This window comes from Meles meles, chromosome 18, assembly GCF_922984935.1.
Source record: "Meles meles chromosome 18, mMelMel3.1 paternal haplotype, whole genome shotgun sequence".
In the NCBI taxonomy this organism is placed as follows: Eukaryota; Metazoa; Chordata; class Mammalia; order Carnivora; family Mustelidae; genus Meles; species Meles meles.
In genome coordinates this window covers 21,898,500-21,918,235 of record NC_060083.1, presented here as the reverse complement: position 1 = coordinate 21,918,235, position 19,736 = coordinate 21,898,500, and the positions used below count along the sequence as shown (strand labels likewise).

The 19,736-nt window shown below is 54.1% G+C and overlaps 2 protein-coding genes across 4 annotated transcripts; one reads left to right on the top strand and one right to left on the bottom strand.

Moving 5' to 3' along the window:
• Nucleotides 1-80: 80 nt before the first annotated feature.
• Nucleotides 81-9,555, top strand: POLDIP2 (DNA polymerase delta interacting protein 2). The gene is made up of 11 exons (XM_045985080.1): nucleotides 81-316; nucleotides 1,897-1,978; nucleotides 3,443-3,540; nucleotides 4,267-4,363; nucleotides 4,532-4,607; nucleotides 4,846-4,953; nucleotides 5,408-5,544; nucleotides 6,323-6,349; nucleotides 6,523-6,648; nucleotides 7,869-7,948; nucleotides 8,489-9,555. Exons 1-11 carry the CDS (start codon nucleotides 156-158, stop codon nucleotides 8,601-8,603), a joined length of 1,107 nt encoding a protein of 368 aa, XP_045841036.1. The 5' UTR covers nucleotides 81-155; the 3' UTR covers nucleotides 8,604-9,555.
• A 177-nt stretch (nucleotides 9,556-9,732) lies between these two features.
• Nucleotides 9,733-19,571, bottom strand: TNFAIP1 (TNF alpha induced protein 1). 3 transcript variants are annotated; one of them, XM_045985083.1, is made up of 7 exons: nucleotides 19,391-19,571; nucleotides 16,101-16,418; nucleotides 15,354-15,523; nucleotides 14,851-14,940; nucleotides 14,720-14,772; nucleotides 13,740-13,935; nucleotides 9,733-12,336 (listed from the first exon to the last, which is right to left on the bottom strand). In XM_045985083.1, exons 2-7 carry the CDS (start codon nucleotides 16,303-16,305, stop codon nucleotides 12,100-12,102), a joined length of 951 nt encoding a protein of 316 aa, XP_045841039.1. In that variant the 5' UTR covers nucleotides 16,306-16,418; nucleotides 19,391-19,571; the 3' UTR covers nucleotides 9,733-12,099. The 3 variants fall into 3 exon arrangements, with proteins under 3 accessions (XP_045841039.1, XP_045841037.1, XP_045841040.1); XM_045985081.1 differs by having other exon boundaries at nucleotides 19,404-19,571; XM_045985084.1 differs by lacking the exon at nucleotides 19,391-19,571 and adding an exon at nucleotides 18,473-18,573.
• Nucleotides 19,572-19,736: the final 165 nt, after the last annotated feature.

Sequence of the window (19,736 nt, the reverse complement as noted above, 5' to 3'; positions counted from 1 at the left end):
ACCGGAAGGAGCATGGAGGTTGCGGGGCGGGCTGAGGCGGGGCAGAGGGCCAAGGGGGCGGGGACGCGGCGCGGGGCAGTGTGGGGCGGGGGCAGAACGCCTCCGGCCGCGGGTTGGGCCCAGTGTCAGCAGCCGAGCAGGCGCTCGGGCGGGACATGGCGGGCTGTGTGGCCCGGCGGGCCCTGGCGGTGGGCAGCCGCTGGTGGTCCCGCTCGCTAACCGGGGCCCGAGGGCCGAGGCCGCTCTGTTCGGCAGGTGGAGCTGGGACCTTCCCACCAGCGGCGACCACGACGACGCGGAGGCACCTCTCGTCCCGGTGAGGGACCGAGCGCGGGGCCCGTGCGTGGAGCCCAGGGAGCGTGTTCCGGCCAGGGAGGAGGCCAGGAGGCCAGACCGGCGGAGGGTGATTGAAGTTCGACCCTGGAGAGGGTCCCGGCCGGGAGCCGACCTGCCCTGCCTGGGATGTGTGCCAGGAGCAGAGAAGGGAGCGCGGCCCAGAGCCCTGGGTTACGCAGTACTGGCTCTGAGGGGGAGCTAGTAACCCTCCCGGAGCGAATTTTACCTCCCCAAGTGGAGATCTCGAGCGCTGTTGTTAGTGGGCAGCCTTTTAATTAAACCCCAGGGCTCCTGACTTGAACCCTCAGCCCCGGATTGGGACAAAACCTCCCTCAGAAAGATGCTCGAAGTGGGAAACCGGACTCTTGAGAATGAGCCCTGCGTGGGTTCCGGGTTTCGGCGTGACCTTGGGGAGATTGGTTCTTTCTCTGTGACTTGGCGAGGGGGCTTGAGGCTATGGGGAGTGGCGTGAGCATTGTCTCTAGCGATGGGACAGGCAGGTCAGTTTGGGGCTGGAGGATCAAGTGAGAGGAAGCATAAGGCTCACATCCCCCAAATGTTAAGAATAGCAGGTCTTTGAAGGACTCCTAGAAAAAGCAGCCCTGTCCAGAGAGAGCAGAGAGAACTGACTTTTTGGTGGCTGAAATCAGACACTGGTATTGGGGAGAGGTGATCAATATTTGCAGTGTAAGACCCCTGTGAAATGTGATGTGAATCTGAACAAAAACTAGATTGAGAGACTACTAGGTGCAATGCAGGGAGTGTGGTAGGACATCTGGAGATGATGGCTAAGCTGTTCAAGGGTAGGGTAAAGGCTGCAGTTTTGGGGGGAGGGTAGACAGAGCTGGAATTATAAAACAAATGTTTCGCACACTCGGCTCTGAGGGGGAACACAGCTAATCAGTCATTGCTTCCAGGGAACCCACGGTCTCTAGTGGAGATAAGACCTGGGCACAAATAACAGAAATGCAAGGTGGGAAAGGCGGTTAAAATGCTGTGGGAGGGGGGGCGCCTGGGTGGCTCAGTGGGTTAAAGCCTCTGCCTTCAACTCAGGTCATGATCTCAGGGTCCTGGGATCGAGCCCCGCATTGGGCTCTCTGCTCAGCAGGGAGCCTGCTTCCCCCTCTCTCTGCCTGCCTCTCTGCCTACTTGTGATCTCTGTCAAATAAATAAATAAAATCTTAAAAAAAAATGCTGTGGGAGGTCAGGAGGATGGGTCAGGGAAGAAAAAGAGGCAGGGGGTATAAATAAGCAGGGTGCAAGGGCATGATATGAGGAATGCTGAGACTGAAGAGAGGAGGAAGTGATCTGGGAGCAGTCAGACCTAACACAGAAACTGAGGCAGGGCCTGTAGCTGGACCTCCAAGGACGAAAGGCAGAATCTGGAGTGGTGGTTTGGGAGGACCCTTATCTGCTTCACCGCCCCCCATCACTGCTTTGACCCTTCTCTGCTCTCACTGCCTGGCCCTTCAGTGTCCTAGTAGCTTATTCTGATGGTGTAGGTACCATTACCTTCTCAGCTTTTCTTTTCAGTTGCTTGTTCTTTTCCTTCCTAACCAGAAACCGACCAGAGGGCAAAGTTTTGGAGACGGTTGGTGTATTCGAGGTGCCAAAACAGAACGGAAAATACGAGACTGGGCAGGTGAGTGCTGGGCTGGGTCATCTTATATTTGTTTTCAAGGTGCGCCCTGCTTCTGAAAGGGTCAGTTTTGGTCCTAGATCCGAATGTTACAGTTTTCTGCCTTGGTGTTTAGTGCCAGAGCAGAATCACAAATTTTTTAAGATGGGGTTTCTGTTTTCCTGGTTGTGAATCCTTTTCATGTGTCAGTGGGTTCCCTTTCCAAGTTAGCGTGGACAGAGATAATTTGGACCAAAGTGAGGAGAGGGCCAGGTTGCTGAAGAGTCCTGTAAGTTCGTGGAAGGTAGGAAGCCAGTGGAGGGAGCTTTCAGAAAAGGAAACCTTTGGGGGTATCTGGGAGGCTCAGAAGTTTTAGCGGCTGACTCTTGGTTTTGGCTCAGGTCATGATCCCAGGATTCTGGGATAGAGCCCTGCATCTGGCTCCCTGTTGGGTGAGGAGCCTGCTTAAGATTCTCTCTCTCCCTTTCCCCTTCCTCTCTTGCTAAAGGGGAAAAAGAGAGAGAGAGAGAAAGAAAGAAAAAAAAAGAAAGAAAAGCAAACCTTTGATACTTTGTCATGGTTGAACTGATTGCAGTGTAATATAAATTGTGGGTGCAGAGTTTTTGTATCAACTTTGTGCCAGATGCACTGAGATAGTTTTAGGTCCCTTGTAAGTAAGGACTTTTTGTTTAATTCAACTTCCCACTCCCCTTTTCTTGCCTTCCTGCAATAGACCTGGTGTTGTGCGTTGGACCTGAATGAAAAAGCAATGCCTGGGGCACCTGGGTGGCTCAGTGGGTTAAAGCCTCTGCCTTTGGCTCCGGTCATGGTCTTATGGTCCTGGGATTGAGTCCCGCATCGGGCGCTCTGCTCAGCTTCCCCCCGCTCTCCGCCTGCTTCTCTGCCTACTTGTGATCTCTGTCTGTCAAATTAAAAAAAAAAAAAAATAAATAAATAATAAAGAAAAAAAGCAATGCCTTCGTAGAGTTGGCAGTCTAGAAAGGAATTATGATGGGGTCAGTGGTTATACACTGTGCTGAGTTGAGGGGAGGTCAGGGAAGTCTTCCTAGAGCTTTAGACTACCATCTAAGGGATCAGCAGAAATCAGCCGTGAAGGGGGGACAAGAGTATTCTGAAGCTGGTGGGGGTGGATCACCGAGTTCAAGGGAAACATTGGCAGGACCTCGTGCTGGGGTTGCCAGCTACCTGTGCTGCTTAGTGGTCTGAGTCCCACCTGGAAAGACTTGTGGGGGGTGCCTGGGTGGCTCAGTGGGTTAAAGCCTCTGCTTTCGGCTCAGGTCATGATCCCAGGGTCCTGGGATTGAGCCCTGCATTGGGCTCTCTGCTAGGCAGGGAGCCTGCTTCCCCCACTCTCTCTGTCTGCCTCTCTGCCTACTTGTGATCTCTGTCAAATAAATAAATAAAATCTTAAAAAAAAAAAAAAAGACTTGTGGACCACACGCTCACTGAGGCTCTCTTTCCTCCTAGCTCTTCCTTCATAGTGTTTTTGGCTACCGAGGTGTTGTCCTGTTTCCCTGGCAGGCCAGACTGTATGACCGGGATGTGGCTTCTACAGCTCCAGAAAAGTAAGTACCCCTGTCATTGTGCGTTACGGTCCCCTCAGGAGGAGGCCTGACTCATGGCTGATGTACATAATTGTGGTCCCTGGGGACCCCCCAGGGGAACATCCTCCTGGGCCATTGGAACAGTCCCAGAGTACTTCCTGGACACCATGGAGACAAAAGTGCTGAGTGCCAGGGACAGTCTGAAGCCAGAGGGTTCCTTTAGGCCTCCCCAGGATGCCTTCCCAAGCTGTTCTCTATTTGCGTTATAAGTAGCCCAGAAGGCATTGAGGGACTAATTTCCTTGATTTTCTGATGTTCAGTTAGAATCTGTCTTTCCTTCTCTTTATCATTAGAGTACATTAAAAAAGAAAAGGCCTAGTTCCATTAAGTAATCACAGACCACCCCAGGGATGTGAGAAGAATGGGATACTCAGGGCTCCAGGGATAGAACCAGCAATTTGATTTTCTCGGAGTGGTCCCCTCCTTCCAAGAAGCAGCCAGAGACTAAGACAAATAGAGACTCTGTGCCATGGGTCCTCCTCATTCCCGTGGTGCCATGGGTCCTCCACATTCTGACTGGGGAGGGGCTGGGCCCGGATGTTGCTGAGCAGGTACCCAGCTGACGCCAAAGCCCCTTCAGATCAGGCACTAACTAGTCCGTTTAGGTAAGGAGGTGGTAGTGAGCTAGGGCATGCACCACTTCTGTTTCTCTTGGGGTGATCTTGGGCTTCTTCCCCTACCCTCTAGAGCAGAGAATCCTGCAGGCCATGGCTCTAAGGAGGTGAAAGGCAAAACTCACACTTACTATCAGGTGCTGATTGATGCCCGAGACTGTCCACATATAGTAAGTAAGCAAGGTGGCTGGGCCTGGGGTTTCTCTCCCTGGGAAAGGCCTAAACCTGGTGGAGACAGAGGGAGGGAGAAGGGTCCAAGAGAGCCCAGATCGGCACTGGGCCCCACGTTCTCAGGACTGGATTGTGACTAAGAAGGTCTGACTCGCTTCCTTCCTTAGTCTCAGAGATCTCAGACAGAAGCTGTGACTTTCTTGGCTAACCATGATGATAGCCGGGCCCTCTATGCCATCCCAGGTGAGTAGTGAGCATCTATTTGAGTATGCCTGTTGGTGAGAGGCCTGGTGTGTCTTAATGAGAAGACTCTGACACCTTTCCAATGTCCTTTAACCTGCTAGGAGGGATTATAGAAGCTGAGAGCAATGGTGCCAGGCTAGTCCCACTTGGAGACAAGACCAGCATTGTGTTTCTTCTCAGTCTTGTTCCTCTCTTTTCCTGTGTGAGTTTCACTGTTTCTTTTCCCTCTCTGTGCCAGGCCTGGACTATGTCAGCCATGAAGACATCCTCCCCTATACCTCCACAGATCAGGTTCCCATCCAGCATGAGCTGTTTGAAAGATTTCTTCTGTACGACCAGACAAAAGGTGAGCTCTCTCAAGAAGGGAAGCTGGAATGGAAAGGCCCTTCTTCAAAGACTGCATCACACGAGTAGCTTCAAAGCTGTATATCCACAACCTTGTTTAGCCTCCCATTAGATCTGCCAGGCGGATGGCTATTGTCTCTTCCTAATAGATCTGGAACCTGAGGCTCAGGGATGAGAAGAAGGGACTCAGGGTTGCTAGTGAGTCGCAAGGTCAGGGTTACAGTAGGGTCTGAAGACCTGGGCTCCTCACTCCCAGTCCGTTTCTCTTCCCAGGATGTCCCATAATGCCTCAGGGCTTATTCTTGGTGGCCTTGTGCCTTCTTCCAGCCTGTGCTTTTGCTTCCAGTTTGGGTGCCTTATTTCCCTGGGCCCTCACTTGGAAGAGTTTTCTAGGAGGGGCAGTTGGAGAACACCCGGGACTCTGGCCTGGACTAATTAGTCCTCTCTTGCCCTAGCACCCCCTTTTGTGGCCCGGGAGACGCTCCGGGCCTGGCAAGAGAAGAATCACCCCTGGCTGGAGCTCTCTGATGTCCACCGGGAAACAACTGAGAACATCCGTGTCACCGTCATCCCCTTCTACATGGGCATGAGGGTGTGTACCTGGCCTGGGTCCCTTCCCTCAGGGTGGGCCCCCAGATTTTCTCTGGTATCCCCAGTGTGACTTTGGAGTGGGTTCCACGTTTAAACCATGTTCCTAATGGTTCTGCTTCCAAGTGCCGCACATACTGGGCGGACTCCCAGGATCTAGAGCGGCAAGACCCGCAAGTTCTGGGACAGAGTCCTCCAGGCTGACTCTTCTTTCTGGTTCAAAGGCTTCCTGTTCACAAAGAACATACGCGTACTTGTTTAAATCAGTAGAGGCTGATGTTCACACTCGGTATGCGTTAGATGTTTGTTGAGCTCTTTCTTGCCTGGCTGTGAGCCTCCAGTAAACATGAAACCCCGTCCCTGCCTTTCAGGAGCCCATGGTAGTGGGAGAGGTTAGCACAGAACCCGTCAAGTGTTGTCACAGTGTTGGGCTGTGGAAGGGCCGAGGAGCGCCATGGCCTGGGCCAGCCGTGATTGCACGGGTGGGGGGCAGCAGCTGGCTGGAAGACTGGTGACAAGGGGAAGGGCCCTGTGGCTGACGTCCATTGGCACCCAGCTCTGTTGGTGATCAAGGAGGAGGGAGGAGGCCAGGGACCAGGCCAGGGGAGGCTGTCTCCTTTGGGGCTTGTTGGCCGTATTCCAGTCACCATTCCACAGACACTCGCAGCATTGTTCTGTCTCTGCAGCCTTCCTGGAATACACCTCCTCAGTTGGAGAGCTCTTGATTGGAACAGACTTGGTCCCGCCCTCTGGGACTCAAATTCTCTTTTTTTTCCCCCCAGGAAGCCCAGAATTCCCATGTCTACTGGGTGAGTGTGTACCTGGGTAGATGGGCTGGGAGGGGGGCAGTTTGGTCTGGCGGGAGGGGTCTGTCCACTGCAGATATCCCTTTTTGTTGCCTTTTGCTTTCGTAGAATTCCAGGTAGGCTAGCCCAAGGTCTGTTCTTTGTCAGCTGTGAACTCTGTCCTCTGCCCTCCACAGTGGCGCTACTGTATCCGCTTAGAGAACCTCGACAGTGACGTGGTGCAGCTCCGGGAGCGACACTGGAGGATATTCAGTTTATCTGGCACCTTGGAGACAGTGCGAGGCCGGGGCGTGGTGGGAAGGGTGAGCGTCATCAGGCCAGTAATGCCGCTTCTGGTCCTTCCTGGCAGGCCTGGGGGCTCAGTGCCTGCTCTCCTCTCCTCTGTGGCTGGGGACAGAGGCTCATTGTGGGATACCTTGGGCTGCTTTGGGTGACACCTTACAACAACCCCACGAGATGGTTTCTTACAGCCTGAGTCACAGCTGAAGAGAGAGGTTGCGAAGTGAGTAACTGGCCCCCGGTCCTGTGGCTGGTGATGGCAGGACCTGGATTTGGATCCAGGGGAATCCAACATCAGAGCTTTTGTGCCGTTCTGTGGGGCTCCTCCCCCTAACCTGCCCCAGCCTCTGCTTCTGGTTGTCTTTCCTCTGCCTCTTTTTTTTTTTTTTTTTTTAAGATTTTATTTATTTATTTGATAGAAAGAGATCGATCATAAGTAGGCAGAGAGGCAGGCAGAGAAGGGGGGGGAAGCAGGCTCCGTGCTGAGTAGAGAGCCCGATGCAGGCGCTATCCCAGGACCCTGAGATCATGCCCTGAGCTGAAGCCAGAGGCTTAACCCACTGAGCCACCCAGGTACCCCTCTTCTGCCTAACACACCTGCCTCTGCTGGTCCACGAAGAGATCGGATTTTGCAAATCCTGTACTACCCCACTGTGTCTCCTGAGAAATGAAGTCCTGAGAAGTGGCCAGCAACCACATTTAACGTGTATTTCTCCCCATGAGCAGGGACTTGGAATGCAGGGTGGGATGTTGAGTGAGACCAGGGCTTTGGAGTGAGATAGTCTGGCTCTGAATGCCAGCTGTTTGTGGTTTATTCTCCACATTGGGCCAGTTTAACAAAAAAATCTCAGTTTCTTCCTGTTAAACGGGAGTCACACCTGTTACCTCATAATTCCTGGGAGGTTTAAGTTAGCCAAGGTTTGTCAGAGCACCAGTACAGTGCCTGGCACCCGCGCCCTTAGTGAATGGACTCTGGAAGGGCTGTTTACAGAGGAGGTTCTCTGCCCAGCACCTTTGCCCAGTGGCCTCAGATGTTAAGTCTGAGGTTCTCTTTCCCAGAGTCAGAATGCAAGACCCAGGTCAGTGGCTGGTCTCTGGCGGGGAGGGGACGGGCGGGAAATACTGGCAGGCAGTCATCATGGGGGCCAGAAGGGGCACCCTCCTGATGAACTGTCACTCAGCATGTGACCCTAGGGTGTGGGGAGCTGGCCTGGCCTTACTGATTTTCCCTGAACCCTTACAGGAACCCGTGTTATCCAAGGAGCAGCCTGCGTTCCAGTATAGCAGCCACGTCTCCTTGCAAGCTTCCAGCGGGCACATGTGGTGAGTGGGTGAGCACGTGCTGGGAGACGGGGCGCCCCAACTCCGCAGACACAGCCGCAGCTCAGAAACACGGGAACTCAGAGTTTGCCGTTAATTCTGGGCCGGCTTCCATCCTGAGATGGGGTTTTTCTGCTGTTCGTTGTCGTGGGGGACTTGTTGGATTTTTTTTCTGACTGTTTTCTAGTTCTGTGATTTCACGGACTGAGGACTTAGGCCTGAGAGGTTTGGTGGTTTGGTGCGGCACTGAGTTGCCCATGTAGTTGGTTTTCCCCTGGTGGTTCACTCCTTAACCTGAAAGCATGGTTGGGTAGCTTGCACAGTGTGCATCTAAGGGCCAGAATCAGGGCAGCTGTGTTTCTTTTCTTGTAGGGTCAGGAAGGGCTCTCGGGTTTCTAGACCAGTGTTATCTTGACGTGAACCAGGCTGAGGGGAGCTCATCCTGCTGTGTTCAGTCCTGGAGACGAGGGCCTAGGGCTCTCAAGATCCTCAGTAGGGCCTCTGCCATCACTCCCTCTAACCCGCCTTCTCTCTGACCTGCAGGGGCACGTTCCGTTTTGAGAGGCCTGATGGCTCCCACTTTGATGTCCGGATCCCTCCCTTCTCCCTGGAAAGCAATAAAGATGAGAAGACACCACCATCAGGCCTTCACTGGTAGGCCAGCTGAGGCCTGAGTGCCTAGGCCTGGCCTCTGAACAGCTCTCCTCCCACAATTGCTGCAGAACTCTCTCTCCACCATGGGCCACTGTGGGTCTCTTTTATCGTTTGCACCATTTGGTTGTGGGGTTCTTTTTCAGCAGGTGGGTGTAATTGTTTTCTCCAGAAGACCCGTGTAGGACTCCTCCAAGGCTGGCCTCCCCCGTAAGCCCTGGCTACAGTGTGTTCCAGTAAACCTTTCCACCAGGAATTCTGTGTTCAGCTGCCACAGGCCTGGGTTTCCTGGCCTGTCCCACAAGTTGTTTGGAATATGAGGTTTGGTCAATAAACCAGTGCTCACTTGGCCACCCTCGCCATTTCTGCCCCCGGGTTCTCAGGCTCCCTTTTTGGTGCTGAGTGGGGCCCTTGGTTGCTGTCCTTGCTGCCTTTCCAGGAAAATGCCCCATCTGCTAGAGGGGGAAATGCTTCTCCCCTGAGGCTTGGGCTTGGCTGGACGTCTCCCAGGGTCACAGTGCCTCTCAGCCAGTGGGGTGAGGGCTAGATTGGACTCTTGTTTTCTTTACCCTCTGCCAAGTGCTGAGCACTTGGAGGCCAGAATCAGGCTTGGGGTTCTCCGCACTGGTTAGCCGTTGGCATCACTGGCCTCCTTGACCCTGGGAAGGAGTGAGGCAAGCCATGTGAGGTCCCTGGAATAATAGGCCTGCCAGCCATGAGCCTGTGTCTGTCAGGCCTTTCCAGACCACAAATGGAGAAACTCAGGTGAGAAGCTTTAGATATGTATGAATGGCGCCTGAGCCAAGCTACTTTCTGAGCTGCTCACAGATCCTTAAGAGCCAGAGATGAAATGTGCTGCATTTCCCCGTGAATCGTAGGGATTCCAGCTTCCCTACTACCATAGTGATTGTTAAAGAGGTCATTTTATTCTTAATATTAAATCTCAGTTCCAGCCCTTATTAGTGTTGTCCTTAATCCTCCACCAGGGGGAGTCTGGGTTGCAGGGCAACTGTGTGCAATAGGATTCCGGACTCGGAGAACACAAGGAAGGTGGTGAACAGGAGGAATACAAGGGCTAGGTCCACAATGGTGAGCTGACCCAGCTCTGGTCACTGCAAGCACGGCTCTGTACCACAGCAGTGTTAACACAGTTTTATTAGAAATTAGTGTTTGTTTCCATCACCTGTGCTGAGCAACAAGGGACTGCAGGTAAGTGACAAAGGGGATGTTCTCTCATGGCAGGGCCTGGGCCATCCTTTAGGCAGACATTGGTCAGATAAGAAATGGAGTAAAGCCCAGTCCCGGTACCAGTGGTAAACAGCAGGCTTCCAGTTTTCTCAGACAAGGTTTGACCTTCATCTGCACTCCTTGTTTGCGCTCCCATGGGCTGCTCCAAGTTGAAAAATTCACACAGCTGAGAGCTGCTTTCTGAATGGGGCTGAGAAGCGCAAAGAAAATTCCCCAACCCTTATGCCACAAAGTCTGATTAAAGAAGCTAAGATTACTTCAGTGATTTCCATGTTAGTATTTTTCTTAAGACCAGCGACATATTTTTGATCAGTCCAAGATTACTGTGCTTTCTCGGGAAGAAAGGCTAGTCACCACTGAGACAGCTGAGGATCTAAATGTCCAAGCAGCAGAGAGGCTGGGGCTGGGGAGGTCAAAGAACAAGCACTAAAATACCTCAGTGGGAAGAGGGCCTCAAGAGGGTAGCAGAGGAAATAGGCCAGTGGCCTCAGGCAGAAAGCATTCCAGTCTCTGTGGGAAAACCACAAGGCCAAAGACCGGAATCTGGCCAAAGAAAAGGATTTGTCTTCATCTAGTTACTCCACTCAGGGCTGGAAGAAGTGTTTTGAGCTGATGACCAGGGTGCCTCACTGGAAAATCTACACATTCAAGGCTGTGACAAGTGTAAAATACACAGTTAGTCACACTTCCCCAGCCTCATCATGTCATTTCAGGTCCTTGTGGGTGTCTGTGAACCGCGGGCCTGGCATTTGCCCATAGGCTCCATCCGGTTGGCCATAAGCAGGCCACTTAGCTAGAGTGACAGTTGGCAGGAGAGAGGAGCCGAATAACCTGTGCTCCTTTCAGAGTAGCTACCACTCATTAGCTATGGGGTATGGCATTTTCTTAGGCCAGCTGCACAGTCCCTCCCTGATGGCATTCCTTTGGAAAAGAATTTGGATAAGCAGTCTCCCAAGGGCCAAGCCAAAGAGCAGGTTCCCAAAGAGGAACTTGCACCTTGCCCGAGAGCTGGGGCTTGGCAGGTCCACAGCCACATTAACACGGCCTCCAAAGGGATTTAGGCTGCTCCCATGACCCTGTGTCCAGACTCTGTGCTGGGCAGAAGCACCATCCTCGGGACACAAAACCAGTAATACGGGGTGGGCAGGGGCTCCACAGCCAAGCACATGCCACCTCTGCACAGGGCTGCTGGGAACACGGAGCTGCTGGTCACTGACCTCGGCTGATGGGCATCCGAGTGCAGCGCTCGTGGGCTCCACTGCCTTCCCACTGTGGCTCATGCTCCTGGCCCTGTAATGGTCCTTTGGGTTTCCAAAAAGTAAAGCGAAGCATGCCTTGTAGCTGAGGGCAAGAGAATCAAAAAGAGCAGTCATGTTAGGCCCTAAGAGTCTGTTACTTGACCTTAAAATGTCCTTTCTCATGGGCATTATTAGGACACAGTTCCCAACCTAAATGTCCTTCCTTCCTCCATGCTCTCTGGGCCGGCTGCTTGGCCAACCCAGCAAAGCCAAAGCTAGTCAGTTGTTTGTTTTGTTTTATTGCTTCTCTAGCCCCTCTCTCAGATTGATTCTGCAGGGAAGAGGGGTTAGGGTCAGAAAAAGACGATGTGGGTCAGGACAGAATACAAATTGAATAAGAGTACAAAGTGCTTTAAAGGAACAGATGCCAAAGGCATCAAGGAAGGCCAAGGGTTCAGCCCTACCCAGGGTCTTGGCACCCTAGAGGGGTAGCAAAAATGCCCAGTCCCCTCATTATTAGAGTTCAAGCTACTCATTTCCTAGGTAATTTTTTTTAAAACCAAAGTCATGAAGCCTGTGCTTAAAGACCTCAAGGAAAAAGGAGCCCCACCTTCTATAAGAAACTGGGCCTCCACAGCACCAGAACGAGCCCATTCCCCACGGACCTCCTTAGAGGCCTAAAGGTAGCCCTTCAGTAGAGCCAAAGGACACTCAGCAAGGCGTCAAGGGGACTGTTCTCGTGGGACATGGGCAGGTCAGCCCAGTTGCCCCAGAGGCAGACACAGCTCCCTGTCAGGAAGGGTGAGCAAAGGGTCCAGGACTTGGGTCATCCTGAAGTGCTCAGGGAGCAGGGCAAAGGAATGTGGTCCCTCTCCTGCCCAGGCCCTCTGCCCTCCTGTCATGCTTCTGGGTGCTGGAGCAGAAACCGAGCCAGCAGCAGCGTGGGGTGGCCAACGGGGCAGGGCTCCACAGGATGGGAGACAGGGTGTCCCGTGCCCTGACTCCCTGAGGGTCTTGTCAGTCGCGATGCGTAGACTGGTGGCCGAGCTGCCGGTCATCGTAAGTGCTGTAGCGCTTGACATGGATACGGCGGACCCGGTCCCGCAGTTCAAAGGTCTCCTCATCTTCACTGGGGGAAGCCTGGCTGCGGCTCCGGCTGGTGGCCTCCAATAAGGAGTTGTCAGGGACTCGGGGGGTCTCATAGAGGAGGACGTTGAGTGTCTCCTCATAGATGCGGGCCTCTGGGAATTCCACCTGGGCTCGGGAATAAGAGGACCGAGTGAGGTTTCATCCCACAGAGGCTGCAATGTGGCAGGGCCCTTGCCCCTGGGCTGGCTAAGTTCCTTCCAAACGCTCTCCCAAGACAGGTGGCTTTCCATCTCGTGAGGGAGGGGAAGCCTCTCTCTGGAGGAGATGTGGGGAGTTGGATTTGTGGACAAAAGGACGCCAAAGACTACCATGCCACCCGTGCCCTGCCCAGCCCCAGACCAGCAGGCTAGCGTGTGGGGAGGTTAGGGCCTTGGCCTTGTGCTCAGAGCCAGGCTTAAATACTGCTCCAGCAATTATGAGTGGTGGGGCCTCAGTTTCCTCTCGTGTAAAACCAGGGCCAATAACTACTTCAGAGAGCTGGTGTGAACATGAAAGACAGAAAGGCAGTTGGATTCTAGCCTAACCTGACTTCTGTTCGCTCAGCTGTAGAATGCGGAGAATGTTCCAGCCCTGCCTGTCTCACAGGTGTGCTGTGAAGAGTCAAAGTTCACAAAAGACAAAACACTCAGGAAGGTGACCTGTTTTGGAATCCTGACTCCGTTAAGTAGACACAGGAGTCCGCACCCCCAAAATGCCAGGGGGAAGCAGGGTCACCTCCTGTAAAGCTGTCCCCCGGCAAACCTCAGACGGCCCTGTGCAGTTCAGGGGCCTGGGGGCCGAGCAGGTGCTACATGAGCTTGGCTGCTCTGAGGCCCTTGCGTCCACGACTCTCCGAGTGGGCTGCCTCCCCGCCCAGCAGAGGGCTCTGCCCCCTCTGTTACACACACAGGGCAGGGCGGGGGGTGGTGGGCAGCTCCCCTCTGGGGAGGACACCAATAGCTTGCAGACCGGGAGAACAGGGTTTGCTGAGTTTGTGTTAACTGTCACCTGTCAAATCCCTCACATGCACCTGGCGCTGCGTTGTTACTTCGGGGACTGAGCTGGTAACCAGGGACGCCCGACTAGCCGGGGCCAGAGAGGCGATCAGACCCTACACTGCTGCTCCTAGGAACTGCCACGTTCTCCTAATAGTTCCACTGACTGCATACTATCATGCCCCTGTTTGCAGGTGAGGAAACTGAGGCCCTGCTGCTTTAAACAGCTTGTATGAGGCCAGAAAACAGGTTCACGGTAGAACCAGAATTCAGACCTAAATTGGGCCAACTCCAAAGACCCAGTCCTTCCCACCACACCATGCTGTTCTTGCCTCTCAGCTGACCAGGACAAAGCATTCCCAGCCCATTCCCCGAACTCCCCGAACTGACTTTGTCCTTGCCCAGCACCATCATGTGAGTCTGGGGAAAACAGAGCAAACTGAACGCTCTCTTGCTCCCGGTGATGAAAGGCCCAGCTGGGGCTGCCCTGGGCTACGTCCCGCCCCTGCCCACGCAGAGGGAGGCCCCCCACACCTTGGTCTGCTTCTTCTCCGTGGCATACACGATGGAGGTGCAGCACACCTCGGCCAGCTTGCGGCCCTGGCCGTAGAAGGACCAGCAGCAGATCTCGTCGCCAATGACATCCTTGATGAAGAGCACGCGGCCATTGAAGCGCAGGGAGAGCTTGTCAAACAGCTCGATGTTTTTCAGCAGGTGGTCGTCCGAGTTGCTGGAAAACCCAAGAAGGCCAGTGGGCCTGGGAATGAGATTCTAGCACAAGAGAGGGTGCTGACTGGGTGTGTCCCCTCCTCCCCACCATGCAGAACTGAGGAAAAGTCAAGAGGTCAGATGGGACCCTCTGGGTTTGGGGGCCTGTGAGGAAGAGGAGGGGAGCTATTCGGAAATTAAAGCAGGGAGAACTGAGGGAGGGTGGTCTCCTCTCATTGGCCCCGAAGGAGGGAGGCTCGCAGCCATCACGGCAGGAGGGTCTGTTCCCTGGCTGTAGGGGGGATGCCGGCAACACGTCTGTCTGTGGGGACTCCCTGAGTCCGCGGCCTTTGGCGTCTACCTAACTGTGGCCGGCTGAGGGGACACTAGGCAAGGGAGAGGGTGGCCCAGCTGTGAAGCACAGAGCTTGGCTTAGGAGGAGTCCCAGTCACGGGCTTCCAGGGTCCCTCCTCCACCCCAGAAGCTAATTCCAGGGAAAACCCCTGGCGTGCTGCCTGACAGGACACGCTTGGCGGGGTGGTGAGGGGGTGGGGGAGGTTTCCGGCTCGTTCTCCTCTAGATCCCAGCCAGGGCCCAGCACCCAGTTGCAAACGCTTCTGCCCTCACTCCCCTTCTCTCTTTATTCTTCCCGCCTGAGACCCAGACCCTAGCCAACCGTGCCAGACGTGTAGGTGGCTTCTCTCGGGTCTCCTGCCCCACGGCTGACTGCCTAGTCCTTCTAGCTACTTCTGCCGCCCTTCCCCAAGCCCTGCCCCCTCCCCCCAGCCCCCAGCTGCCCACCCTACCTGGTATAGGAATATTTGTTGTTGCTTCTATTGTACAGCAGCTTCACCACGGGCTGGGAGGGAGGAGAGTGCGTGAGGGCCAGGCCAGGGTCCCATCCTCCCCTGCCCGCAGCCCTCCGGGGTCCCAGTACCTTGGTGGAGGATTCGATGAGCCTCTCTTCCTCTTTCAGGGAGGTGATGATGGGGATGTTGCACACAGGCTGGTAGGAATCCTTCTTGTCCTGGGTGACACACACAACCGACAATCTTTTTCTGAGCTCTCCTGCTTGCCAGGCTAAGCCAGGCCTTCCCCAGGAGCTGTCGGAGCCCCTCTGCCAAGGCCACCCTCTGCCTGTCGGGAGGCATCTGCAACTGCCAGTAGCAGGCAGAACCCCATTTCCAGAGAACCTAAAATCCAGATACCAAGGCGGAGAAACTGGAAACTAGGCTCAGTCCCCTATTGCCCAAGTCCGTCACCTTCCAAATGACAGGCTGCCAGCATCCTCGGCCTCGGCAGCACCCCGCATATCTGACAGTGAGGTTCAGACTCCCAACCCTACCAGTCACGCGACCTTCTGGGAACTGGACCTTGATGGCCCGGCATGGAGGAGCCGACCCCGAACCTCCTGGACCTGAGCCCTGTTCAGCTCCATACCTGCAGAGCAGCCTGGCACACGCTCACCAGCCCCTGAATGAGGTAATACTTGGCTTCGGCCATCAGTTCCTTAATTTCCTGCCGGTTCTGTGGGAGGATGATGGTGTCATCTCGGAGGTAATTCAAAATGGTGCCGAAGTGCTTCCCACATCGGTCTATGAGGATCCAGCCTAAGGATTCAGACAGGCCGCACCAGGTTACTCTTTGCCTCCAGGAATGAGCAGCGGGCAAAGGCCACCTGACTAGCCTGGGGGCAGCCCGCAGCACAGGGTCACAGGAGTGGGAACACCACCTATAGCTCTTTGGCCTGTGGCTGTTCTCTTCCACCCGGGCTGGCCTGGACTGCGGGGGACAGAGGCCTTCCAGGCAACGCGGCAGCCCACGGAGGTCTCAGCTCAGGAGTGCTCAGGCCCACTGCTGGCCACGTGGACAGCGCCAGGACCTGCCTGCCTTCGGTGTCCTACCCACTCACTACAGCCGTGGTTCTCGGGAGCATCTAGTCCTTTGGGAATATTTAAGAAGTATGGATCTTCACCCTGGAAAATGTGTAAGTGCACACCCTCTACCTACAACCTCCAAGAATTCTGAGGCTCTATCCGAGACTCCAGGTGAAGGAGATCTGCACTGGGTAACAGGAAGAGGGAATCTAGAGTCTAGACCTGCCACGCTTGAGCCCTGCCCCAAACTCGCTTCCTCAGGAACACTTCCTTCCCTCCTCAGCTGGCCCAATGAGCCCCGATGCCTCACCTTCTTTGTCGGTCAGCACCTCCATGCGCCCGCTGAACATGGCCTTGAGCATGGTGTCGTGCCGGGTTAGTGCCCGCACGGTGGTGTAGTACAGGGAGCCCCCCACATTGAGCTGGACGTATTTGTTGCCCAGGCCTCCTCCCTTGAAGCCGCTCAGCTTGGGCTTGGCCCCCGAGGCTGGGCACAGACAGGTATCCCCTGACATCTCCCGCTGCAGGTAGATCACCACACGGCAGGAGGTCGGCTTGGAAGGCTCCGCCGTGGTGGAAGGATCACGAGTGAGTGGCCAGTGGAGGCCAGAGCCTCATACTCTCAGCACTGTGAACAGGAGATGGGAGAGAAGACAGGAGTTAGCCGAGCAAAGCCCTCAGCTGCAAGGGGATGGGAGGAGACCACACAGTCATTCTCTCCTTGACAAGCAAAGGACTTCCCTGGCAGAGGCTAAGGCCCGAGGCAACAGCAAGAGAAGACATTCCTGCTCTTCTTTATGGTACCAGGAACCAGCACAGTCTCCCAGAGCCTGCCCACCACCTCGTCGGCCTTCCTGAGCCTCAGCTCAGCTCTCGGCAGCAAGGAGGACAAGCAAACCCTTGGAGTTAGTCTGAGACGGTTTGAGGAGCAGACGGGGCAGCTGAAGTTTTACCCTGGGGAACCACAGTCCAATTCTCGCTCTTTGGTTCTCAAGGTTCCCAGGATCCAAGACTTCCCACCGAATGTACCGGGAATCCTGCCAGCGCAGGAGATTCCCAGGAGCCAGAGGGAGACAGGATATACTTCCTTTCTAAATATTCCAGGCTCAGAAGCAGCCTGTACCAGGGCTGACTCTGAGCACCACCGCAGTCTGGCTTCGGGAAGCAAAGTAAAAGCAGCTTTAGGAGACCATGGAATGAGCCAGGCTGGAGGGAACTGGCCAGTGTTCCTGGCAGAGGTTCCCCTGGCCACAGTGGAGTTTCCTGACCTTCCCCTTTCTGGGTCCCAGCCCTGTCCCAGGTTCCTGAAATTGTCACCATTTTCCAGGACAGAACAACTACAGGATGGTTATTTTTACCTCTTCCTGAGAGGAGGCCCACCCCTATCTCTTCCTTTCTTCCCTGCCCATAAGACTGGGGAGAAGGGGCTCAAAAAGATCACACGGTAAATCTCAAAACAACTATGAAGTGATCTGGAAACTGAAACACTGATAGGCATTCATGGGAGGGAGGAGTGAGGGAAGCAAAGGAGGGCAGAGCCAGGTCACCCCTCCTGAGCTAGATTCTTTATTATATGTCTTGGTTTTCTAAGGAATCACTACAATTCGTCCACCGGAAAAAAAGAGCAAACATTCACTGCAGGTTTACTATGTTCTGGGTACTAGTCTAGGCAACTTAATATCCACATTACTTCGTTTAATTCATACAGCGAGAAAATAAGACTGAGTGCCTACTCTGTTAGGCGGTAGGGACAGAGAGATGGAAAGATACGGACCTTGCCTTCAAGGAGTACAAAGAAGCAACATAATGTTAACAAGAATAAAAACAGTAAGAGTTAGCATTTATTATGCCGTTATGTGCTGGGCACTGAGGATACAGAAGAGAACAAGTAAGTCATGGCCTCACAGAGATTACATTCTAAGGGGAGGATATACATAATAAGCAAGAAAACAAATATGCGAGCAGTTCCAGAAGGTAAGAAATGCAATAACTAAGCTAGTGATAAGAGAGTGACTTCTTCTTAGGAAGAAGTCCTAAGATGGATGGGGCCAGGGAAAGCCTCTTTGGGAAGGTGACATTCCAGCTAAAGTCTGAAAGAGCATTCCAGATGGATGGAAGAGTGAGTGCAAAGCTTCTCAGTTAGCCGCAAGTTTTAGGAACAGAAATAAGGCCAAGATGTCTAGTGCATAGAAAAGGGGGAAGTTGGCTTGATGTAAAGTCAGACAACGCAGGGGCTGCTTCATATGAAAAAGTTTGCATTTTATACTAATTGTGATGGCCATCAGTTGGAGGGTTTGAAGCAAGGGAGTGACAGGATCTGAGTTATTTACATTTTGAGAAGATCACTCTGGCTGCCTGGTAGAGAACGGATCATAAGGGTGCAGGAGAGCAAGCGGGAATGCCAGAGGAAACGGAGTCTACGCAAGGGATGAAGGCTCGGACTGCAGTGTTGGTAACAGAGACAGAAAAAAAGGTGAAATTGCCTTGTCGTCCTCACAACATGCGAAAGCTTAACGGTTGCATGCCCCCTCCTGTGAGATCCAGAAGCAGTGCACAATGCCATGCACATCGGAAAGTATTTAATATACGTTAGTTTGTTAGACTGAAAACTGGAAGAAGATTTAGGTAGGCCCCTAGGAAGAATGTCCAAGGAAGGACCAGAGCGGGAGCTTTGTGAAGTACCTTTCTTCGGTGGTTTGTCCAGGAGCCTCTCATTTGCCCCAAGGACGGAGTACGGATGAGATGAACCCTTGCCAGCCGATTGCCTAATCCCTAAGTAACACATGAATAGTATGAAATCACCTCACCTTCCTCGGCTCACCCCAAAGGCAGAAGTCCACCCCCTTAACAGGTTTTAGCAAGTTCCCAATGTACTTTGGGTCTAGCCCCAGTTTCCCCAGGTTCAAAGCAAGCCCACAGACGTTCTGCCAAAGTAAAGGAACTCAAGCCTAGGCACTGGCCAACAAGGCCTACAAAGCTCAGATGCCGCCCGCTCGGATTCCTCCCAGACCATCAGGCTCCCAGACCACTGGGTTCCAGGAATCTTGTGGCAGGTGACGCCTCAGTAAGTAATTCCACTGAGAATGAAGTTTCCATTGATAGCCTCACCGCTGTTCCTTCCGGACTTTGTGTGTGGATATTTGGGGATGCCTGGGGCTGAGGGCGTATCCGAGTCTCTCTCAGCAAGGCTAATGGGAACCTAAGCAGATTAAAGGGCAGGACAACAACCACGGCCATAGAAGGTGGAGTCCTAAAGGAAGAAGTACCCAGAAACCCATCACGCTCGGTGGCGACGGGCGGGTAACCGATCTTGGATAGAGGGGGCGGATCTAGCGGAAATCTTAGGTGTAAATCTTAAGCTTCGTCCAAAGGGTTTGGAAAGATTTAGCGAGACCCAACTCTCTGATCTGGGGCGAGTCTTCCCCGGCCCGCACCCCCTCCTCACGACGGAGAAACTGAGACCGATTCTGACACCCATCCCAGTGGAGGATTTGAGCTCTCCATCTCTCCTACGCCATCCCACGCCTTTACCCCAGGACTGGGTGGGAATCTCTGCTCCAGCTCGGGACCCGTCCATCCTGCCCCCCAGGGCATCCGCACCCCTGGCTCTCACCGTCCCCGGGGCGGGGGGGGGCGCTTCTCCTCTCAGCTGGGTTGCAAGCCGACCCCGCGCCGCCCTGGGCTGTGGCCGCCTGCCCGCCAGCAATCCGGGGCTGTGAGCTCACATCCTCCGCCCGCGAACCCCGCCCGCCCCTCAACCTGCGACTCTAAAGCTGGCCCTGCCCAGAACCCAATCACGGGGGAGGGAGGGGCCCCTGAGAGCATTTCGGGGTGAGCGCTCAGCTACTTCCGGCAGCCTTTCCGGCGCAAAGGCCTCTGGATCTTGTAGGCGGCCGTCCCTCCTCTCAGGCCTGTTTCCCAGCAGGCTCTGCGGGTTGGGCAGGGT